This window comes from Centroberyx gerrardi, chromosome 4 (genome assembly GCF_048128805.1).
Source record: "Centroberyx gerrardi isolate f3 chromosome 4, fCenGer3.hap1.cur.20231027, whole genome shotgun sequence".
Lineage (NCBI taxonomy): Eukaryota > Metazoa > Chordata > Actinopteri > Beryciformes > Berycidae > Centroberyx > Centroberyx gerrardi.
In genome coordinates this window covers 22,257,562-22,266,030 of record NC_136000.1, presented here as the reverse complement: position 1 = coordinate 22,266,030, position 8,469 = coordinate 22,257,562, and the positions used below count along the sequence as shown (strand labels likewise).

Sequence of the window (8,469 nt, the reverse complement as noted above, 5' to 3'; positions counted from 1 at the left end):
GCAGTCAAACTGAAAGGCCCAAGCCTATATGACATTTCAATAAATAGAAAAATCTAAAGGTTTATCTATATCATTATGGAGCAATCTACTGTGAATAGCTGAATGGAAACATCAGTCTATCCCAAGTAAAGTTATATAACACACACTTAGAGGTGGAGTTCAGTTCCAGAAATTAAAGTCATGGCAGGTATGCATTCAGCAACATAATGAAAATAAGAACACACAGTGTACACACATGTTTACTGACAGTGTAATTTATTTGGAAAGGTTAAGGTTATAACTGAAGAAGCTCTCAATTGTATATCTCTTATTTATTAAGGAAAAATAAAACTCTATAGCAACTGTAATCTCATTTCATGTCAATTTGTCACATCATTTTAGCAAAAAAGTGAAGGTTTGATGGCTTTCTCGGCACTCTTTTGTCAAACCAACAGATCATCTCTGATCCCACCAAGAATCTCCTCAAAGATCGACCGTGATTCAGATAACAGGAGATGTGATCAGTGATCGGCCCCATCAGCAGTCACTGCAGCCCAGACAAAGTAATAAGTGGGATTTAATGATTTTTTCCCCCATTATTTCATTTCCCGTTTCTTTTCCATTATAACAGTTTGTATGGTCACAAATTCACTTAACAGTCAAACATACAGTTCCCATTTTTTTCTTGACTTGACTCTGGTTAACAATGGCAGTTCCAATGCTTCCTGAATATGTTCTCAAATATATGAGATAACAGACTACATAATGTGACGTTGTGTGGTTCAATGCCTATGAAAATGCTACTATGACAATGGCAAAAGGCGATGTCTTCTATTATGTTGTGAGTATACTGTGCGTGTTATCTGCTGCGGCTTAGTCAATCAAGTGTGAATACTCCCTTTCACTCTCATACATCCCCACAAAACATACTTTTCATCATCTACTCACTCTCACACACACATCATATTTGGTAAATATTGAGGTGACACTCCCTGGTTTGTCAGACTCAGACAGGTCACTGTAGGACTGGTTGCCTGAGTCTTCATTAATAACTAGCCAAACACAAAGCAGTGAGGGAACAAGTTTCTTTGCAAAGTTTAACAGATGGTAAATAGCTTCACATCAGACATGGCGATTTCATATTTGTAATAATATATATTTAGCGAATATATATTTAGCAACAAACCTCAACTCATTCCCTCTCTGCTTAGCTAGTGTATTGACTATTTTGCCTTTGGGGTGTCTTGCCTCATGCTGCCTTCCATGACACAGCCTGCCGAAGCAATAGAGAGAGCTGTTACAGTGAAGGTAACAGAGGGGAGGGGCATTAAAAGACATATGAGGGAAAGACCAATCAACTCTCTCTATCACTTTAGGCAGGCTAGCTAACTGTCGAGGAAGGCATTACGAAGATCAGCTAACGCAGATTTCGCGTGCCCAGGCTGGGGGCTTGCTGTCATAGGGAACAGGATTTTTGTCGGCTGATGTAGACGCCGCCTCTTGCTGCTCATCCTCTCCCTCGTCTCTCTCTCCCTGCTGCTTTGCCCCAGCTTGGCCCATCCATGCGGGAAGCTCCAGACCGGGCTGGGAAGAGAAAGGCTTCTCCAGGAGCTTGAGCACCCGCTGGACCTACCGTACAGACAGGGAGAGAGAGCAGGTGAAAACCATGAAAGTGAAACACAAGGCTGGAGACAGCAAAAGGGGATCATGTTGAACTTAAATGAGGAAGTTCTAAGTTGCCGGGAATTAACAGGATGTATTTTCTGACCACATATTGCTACCTGAGATTTCTCTCACAAATGCAATGTTAGTTTTGGATTCATTATTCATATGAAAATGTGACTTAAGTAGAAACATCTTCTGATAAACCATTAAATGCATGTGGTATCACTGGCAAAAAAGTTTTTTTTAATGACTTTTCTAACTGCAAATGCAAAGCAAACACACACTTACAGCATAAGAGTAAATTGACACTCAAATATAAAAAAAGTACATTACATTCTATTAAGTTTTTAACCTAGTGAGTTTGACAAAAACATCACCGTGCATCACAGCCTGACCTCAGAGAACTCTCCATTCTCAGCAGCCTCTATTGCATTCTGGGCAATGTAGTTCCGGAGCACCACGCGCGGGTTGGTGCTGTCCATCACCCTCACCCTCTCCTCCTGCGCCGCCTGGACGTCGCTCTGGCCCTCCAACTCACGAGCCAGACGCTTCCTGCAGCAGTGATAACACTCAGTCAAAAACAGCCCATGAGTCACCGCAGCAACGGAACGACAGAGGCAGCACCCCCCCCCCCCCCATTTCCTCCTCCCTCTGTCTGCCCCTTTATCAGTCACACTTCCGCCCATCTTCAACCACCCAACATCTTTCTCGTCCCCTCCTTGCTTTTCTCCCTCCAGGCTTAATTTTGTCTGTTGTACAGTTCCTCCACTCCCTCTACTCTTGTTTTACATGTCAATTGCATTTCTTCCTCCCTTTCTCCTTTCTGGGCCTAATTCTACACCAATCTAATTAATCTTCATCCCTCTACCTGTAGCAGGTGATCCAGCGGGTCCACTCCTCAGCGTGTTTGGTCCTCAGCTCTTCCTGGCTGGTCTCCATCAGGTCTTTCAGTTTGCTGAGCTTCTCTAGATGTCTGGCTATTGTCTTCCTGTCTGAGATCATGTGGAATAGTGACGGGCTGCTCTGGGCCATTGACAACAGCATCGCCAGCTCACTGTCAACAACAGACAGACAAGGGAAGCGTTAAGAGCAAAAGAGCTGAACAAAGGAGAAACAATGATCTGTGCTCTGTGTCTATCCCACTGCCTTGTTATCAACTCAACCAAAGTGGCCCACAGTCACTCTGACATGTTAACTAGGTTCTGTATGACACGGCATGAAGTCAGTCATAACTTATGAATAGTGTGAGCGGTCTGCAGCTGCCTTGACTTGCTCACCGTGGATCCATAGTTGGTTTGTTGGCGGCCTTGAGCTCCTCTAGGGAGGCACACTGCTCCAGCAGCAGGTCTGTGGCTTGTTTGACAACGCCCTCCTCTCCCTCACCTTCTGCCTCGGTGGGACAGGAGATCTGACTCAAGCTGCGGAAGGTGTTGGTGAAGTCGGCGCCTGCAGGGGGGACAGAAGAGGTGGGGACCAGAGAGAGTGAGTCAATTTCCAGACAATAATGGTAAAATATGTCACTTGGTCCGGCTGTACCAGTAGTTGTTTATGCTGTTTATGTTCAATAAGCAATATAAAGTCTGTATAGAATGTATTGTGAATCTCCTCTCACTAGAACATAATATGATCTCTCCAAAGACTCTGTGGCCTCCTCCGTACATGTCATGCAATATATAATGCTCTGCCACTCTCATCCAACCTGTGTTGTGCATGGTCTGCAGCAGCTCAGTGATCAGCATCTCATCCTCAGGTTCTTCCTTCCTCAGCAAGCCCAGCTTCTTCCTCATGTTCCCCAGGTAGAAGCCGTTGTAGAGATCCATGTATTCTTCCATGACGGCCTTGGCCCGGTCCGGCGGCAGCTCCGGGGCGAGGGCCTCCGCTAGCTTCACCAGGTTCCACCTGCATACAGCCGGCTGGGCCTGGTAGGAGTAGCGGCCGGAGTTGTCCGAGGCATTGCAAATGAAATCTGGATCAAACCTGGGAGGGATAAGTGAAGACATTTTAGAAAATCTGATGAATAATTAAGAATGAAGTTAAAGCTGCATTAGGCAAATTTGCACGCTGGCGGCCCCAAGTGGCAGCAAGAGGTAACTGATTGAAAAGTTTGATATTCAATACCCAGAAATCATGTAACAGGGTGACTGGTGCATGTTGCTGCCTGTCTGATGGTCCTGTAGATTTATGACGGCATAGCCTGATGTCCTCTATGGTCACCATTTGTGCATTAGTACATCATTCTTTTGACAATTAACGTTGGTGAGTCCAGCTCATTCACTGCTGTTTAGGAGACAGGTTTGTATTTCACTTTTAAGTTTTGATTCTTGACTTCCTGAAGGTGGAGAAGTGTCCACACCAAACACCAGAATTGTATTTGGGCAAAAAGGGCAAATCTACAGGCAGTGGAGTTTGACCACTCAGACAGGTATGGCATTCCTGTCGTATGGTTGATACATTCTGTAGCTGTGCAAAAATAACCCTGATTAACAGTCCACTCTCTTTGACCATAAACATTCTGTAAGACATCTGACCTGTCCATAAAGCCGTATGGACCGTAGTCCAGCGTGAGTCCCAGAATGCTCATGTTGTCGGTGTTCAGGACTCCATGGCAGAATCCTACGCACTGCCACTGGGCCACGAGTCGAGCTGTACGCAGCACCACCTACATGCAGGACAACAGAAAACAGTAACCTCCCATTACAGATGAATGAGTTGTGTGTCTAAAAAACTGACATTTTGAACCAAAAAAGTCACAACCCTATGTGACATAAGAAACAAATCTGTCTCTCTCTCTCTGTAACTCACACAAAGGAAAAACATAACAACACTGAAGGAGGATAGATGATATTCTTTCTCATTGATTAGATGAGGAAATGTCAAATGTCTCTGTCCAGAAGGTAATGCCTTGTTAATATTTTAATCTAATAGAAAGCAGAGGGCCCAGTGACTCAGCACATGAACTGAACTGAACCGTCTGCAGCAGCTTAACAGGATAAGAGGATCCAAGTGTTCTTGGCTCCAAACAAAAAGGTCAGGCCTTGAACCACAACAGGCTACATACTGATTTGAGTAAATCTTACAAAAACAATTGACCTATTATTAAATCAAGTCATGACTCATTACATTGTTTCATATTGGACTTATGGCTATTGCTAGAGTGCAGTTTTGAGTCTTATTTTTGAGACTTGTGTGTGGATGATCTGGGAGTCGGTGCCCCTTACCTCTCTGAAGAAAGCCACGTTCCTCTCCACCCTGTCTGGGTGGTTCTGCTGGATCTCGGGGTAGAACATCTCAATGACATAATCCATCATCTGACCTCTGATTTCATCGCGTCCATAGCTGGGACCCTGTCGGCCTGTGTACTCATCAGCCGGCTTAAAGATCTCGAAGGATCCAAACCTGCTCGCACGATGCACAATCATGCACACACACACACACACACAAGCAAGATACAGAGTAAACAATTACTTGGTAGACAGAATACAAGACAAATAAGACAAGACAAACAGCTATTGTGTGCATACTTGCTGCTTGCTCAAGGAGCTCAAACGTCCAGGTAGTGCCTTTCACATCGTACCATGAGAGATGGACGGGGACACTCACCTGAGGAAGGTGGGGGCGATGCGGAGGACCACGGAGCATCTCTCATGGCGGGGGTTCCCACTGTAGTACACGTCCCGTATGACCGTGCTGTCCGAGGTCACGACTGAGCCCGCTCTGGTGGTGGGAACACCCAGGAAGAAGATCGCCTCGCTGCACAGGAACTCCCTGATGCTGGAGCGCAGCACCTTGCGGCCATCAGCTTGTCTAGGGAGGAGAGGGGAGGGGGACAGAATACACTTAATGTTCAGAATATCGGGGACATCTTCCTTGCTGACGGTGAGTTGCAGCCCTTTTTGCACAATCCACACCTTAAGTAATAAAACTTTAGAATCCTTCTCTAACTCGTCTGCTTATCTTTACCTAGATTTCCTCCTTTGTTGTACAAAAGGGGTGAGACAGGTGTGTGCAGTGCGCTGTTTTGCGACAGCCGCAAATCATCCACACGGGAAGCGCAGTGCGTCTTATCTACAGAGCAGCATTCCAGCAGAGTAGAGTTCTAATAAATCTTCTGTTATTTATAGAAACCCAGCTCCAGTTCTGTCTTAACAAGTCGTGTGCGTCATTGACAAAAAAAGTAAGTGTCTAACCTTTGTTCCTACTGGAACTTAGTTTATGAGTTACTGGATGTGCGTAAAGCTGTAATGAGGTAGAGTTAATTTAGCCACTTCCTCCACGAGGCTGCCAGCTAAGTGCGCCATAGGCTCGTTAAGGATGTATCACTTATCCCGAATTATTTTGGGTGTATTTATTACACTAATGCCTATACATATATAAATGTCCTCTTGCCAGTATGTAGCGTATCTCTGTTTATTTCGTTGTATGCTTAAATGCGCATCCATGAGGTGTGATTATATAGTGCACTGATTTGTAGTGATATAACTGAGACACATAGTTACATCACATTACGTTCCTGTTACGTAGCCTACCTTAAATGAACTGAAATCTAAGTGACCTCATCCTGTTTCCCGTATCCTTACCGATAGTCTGTGGCGAATAATACTTCCTCAACCTGCAACGTTACAGTCCTAGAAACGCTATCACATTTGTGATTGGTATAGATAGGTAAAGGGAAATGAATGTGGGCTAATGACTTTTACCCGGATTCACCACCAGTGTTCATAAATGACCCTAGAATGTTGTACACTCAGTGTAGAGTGGTGTGTAAAATCAGGTCCTAGGCCCAATGAATGTATGGAAATCAGTGGGTAAAATGTCTCAACATCTTATTCTAGCTCTGCACAAACTGCCCATGGTAATGACTGATTCAGTGTTTAAGAGACTGCAAAACCTCTCGCACCTGGAGTAAGGCGTCAGTCCAGCTCCCTTCACCTGAATCTCCCACAGGCCGCTTGGATTGTCCTGCAGCAGGTCGGGACTTTGCCCGGCCGGCACCTTCACCCCGCCCAGATAGCAGGCTGCCCCGTCCCCCAGCTGTCCGGCGAACTGGCCAAACTGGTGTCCGCAGTAGCAGTGTGCGGCGGGATCGGACCCCGGCATCACTTTGGAGCCGCTTAGATACTCCGGGCCGAGCGGATCGTCCATGACCTCCTCCCCGCTGAGCCCGAGCAGCGCCAGGGCTTCATCCGAAACCGCCACGAACCGGGGATTGGTCAGCGGCTGCGGTTTGACCCGGGAGAAACACGCTCCTTTCACCATCCGCACCCCCGGGTCCTCTGACGGGTCCAGGGGAAGTTTCTTCAGGGCGACGTTGTCGAAGTCGAGCCGCTCCAGCGGGGATCGACTCATCACCAGTCCCATGTCGTCCATCCCGACGGTAACGTTACCGAGAAGTCTGATCAGAACCACACCGGGGCCAGAAACGCGTGCTGCTGTCAGACGAACACCTGCCATAAAATAAGCCATCGAACCAAGGCCATCTGTCTGTTTATAGTCGCCTGCGCAGGAAAATATTTCCGAATCATGCTTTCATAATCCTGCAACAGACAGCGGATACTTGTAATGGGTGGTGTTACATTATTATTGGTCCTACTGGAAACGACGTTAAAGGCGGAACCAAACACTAGACACCGAGACTTAAATAAATGTGAAGGAGGTTCGCTCCCCGCTGATTCAGAGCGAGCAGGCTTTCAAAATCAAGTGCAGACTCCGCCCAGTCGGTGTCAGTGTCCGACCGGGAGTCCTTAAACGACTGCACCCAATGATAGGGTAAGATTTCCAAGTATGCAGTGAAATAATGTTATCCTTACGCCAATCCCAACACATAATGTACTGACCTTATACGATACAATATGTCACTAAGTATGGTCATAAAAATGTTCCTCAGACAGCTTGGTTATCAAAGTTATAAGTGCATATGATGTTGAGATCTGTGCACAGTGATATGCTACAGGGTGAAAAAAGGCAAAGGGTCAGTTGAGGCAACTATAGTTTATCTTTACTTAAAACGTTGTACAATTCAATACAGAATTTAGGCTTCAATGTTTGGTTTGTTAACAATGACAATACTATTGAAGGACGTGGGAAAGACACCTTGTTGGAGACAACATATACAGGCATTCATACGGCTTTCTCTCGACAACAGTCAAACACAGATAACACCTTTGGAAATGATATGAGTGGGAAACAGACATTTTCGACTTAAACTGCATTATGCTGCTGAGGGACCAGGAGACATCCTTAATTTTCACCGTTCTTATTTCTCACTCCAGCAAGAGAATTAATGTACCATTTGAAGATATAGATTATCTGAGTTTAATGTAATTAAGGGGATGGCAGGGTGTGGATACTTTGCAGTGAGTCTTAATAACTTGGCAAGACATTCTAAGATCAAAATGCTTCAATCATTCAAGTTCCCCATTAACTCACTGACCCATTTTACAAATTTAACACAGTAACCAAGCTATATTTTAATATCTCCTATAAATACCTCTAAAGGATTAGTACTGTACATACAATTATTTCAGCTCAGAGTCAGGACTAGATCTGGAAATCAACACCTTATTCAAAATCAATGTTTATAGCCTTGTATCCACATGAACCGCTCATTCAGACTGTTGCGCTGTGGGAAAACCTCCCAAATTATAGACATAGATCTCATCCAGTCAGTTTTACACATGTGCAACACACACCGTACTAGGGGCACAGGTCAACGCTGATGATAAGCCTCAGCAGTGGAGGCAATCTGAGGGTCAAAGGCAGCAGCAGTGATAGCAGTGTAAGGCTTTAACTCCCAACCCTTACCCATCTCACTCATTATCAGTTTCC

The 8,469-nt window shown here is 45.3% G+C and overlaps 1 protein-coding gene across 1 annotated transcript; it reads right to left on the bottom strand.

Moving 5' to 3' along the window:
* Window positions 1-238: 238 nt before the first annotated feature.
* Window positions 239-7,221, bottom strand: selenoo1 (selenoprotein O1). Its single transcript, XM_071900361.2, has 9 exons — window positions 6,542-7,221; window positions 5,245-5,448; window positions 4,863-5,040; window positions 4,173-4,303; window positions 3,344-3,621; window positions 2,922-3,090; window positions 2,513-2,698; window positions 2,040-2,196; window positions 239-1,608 (listed from the first exon to the last, which is right to left on the bottom strand). The coding sequence occupies exons 1-9, from the start codon at window positions 7,105-7,107 to the stop codon at window positions 1,384-1,386; spliced, it is 2,094 nt and encodes a 697-aa protein (XP_071756462.2). The 5' UTR covers window positions 7,108-7,221; the 3' UTR covers window positions 239-1,383.
* Between the last annotated feature and the right edge of the window lie 1,248 nt (window positions 7,222-8,469).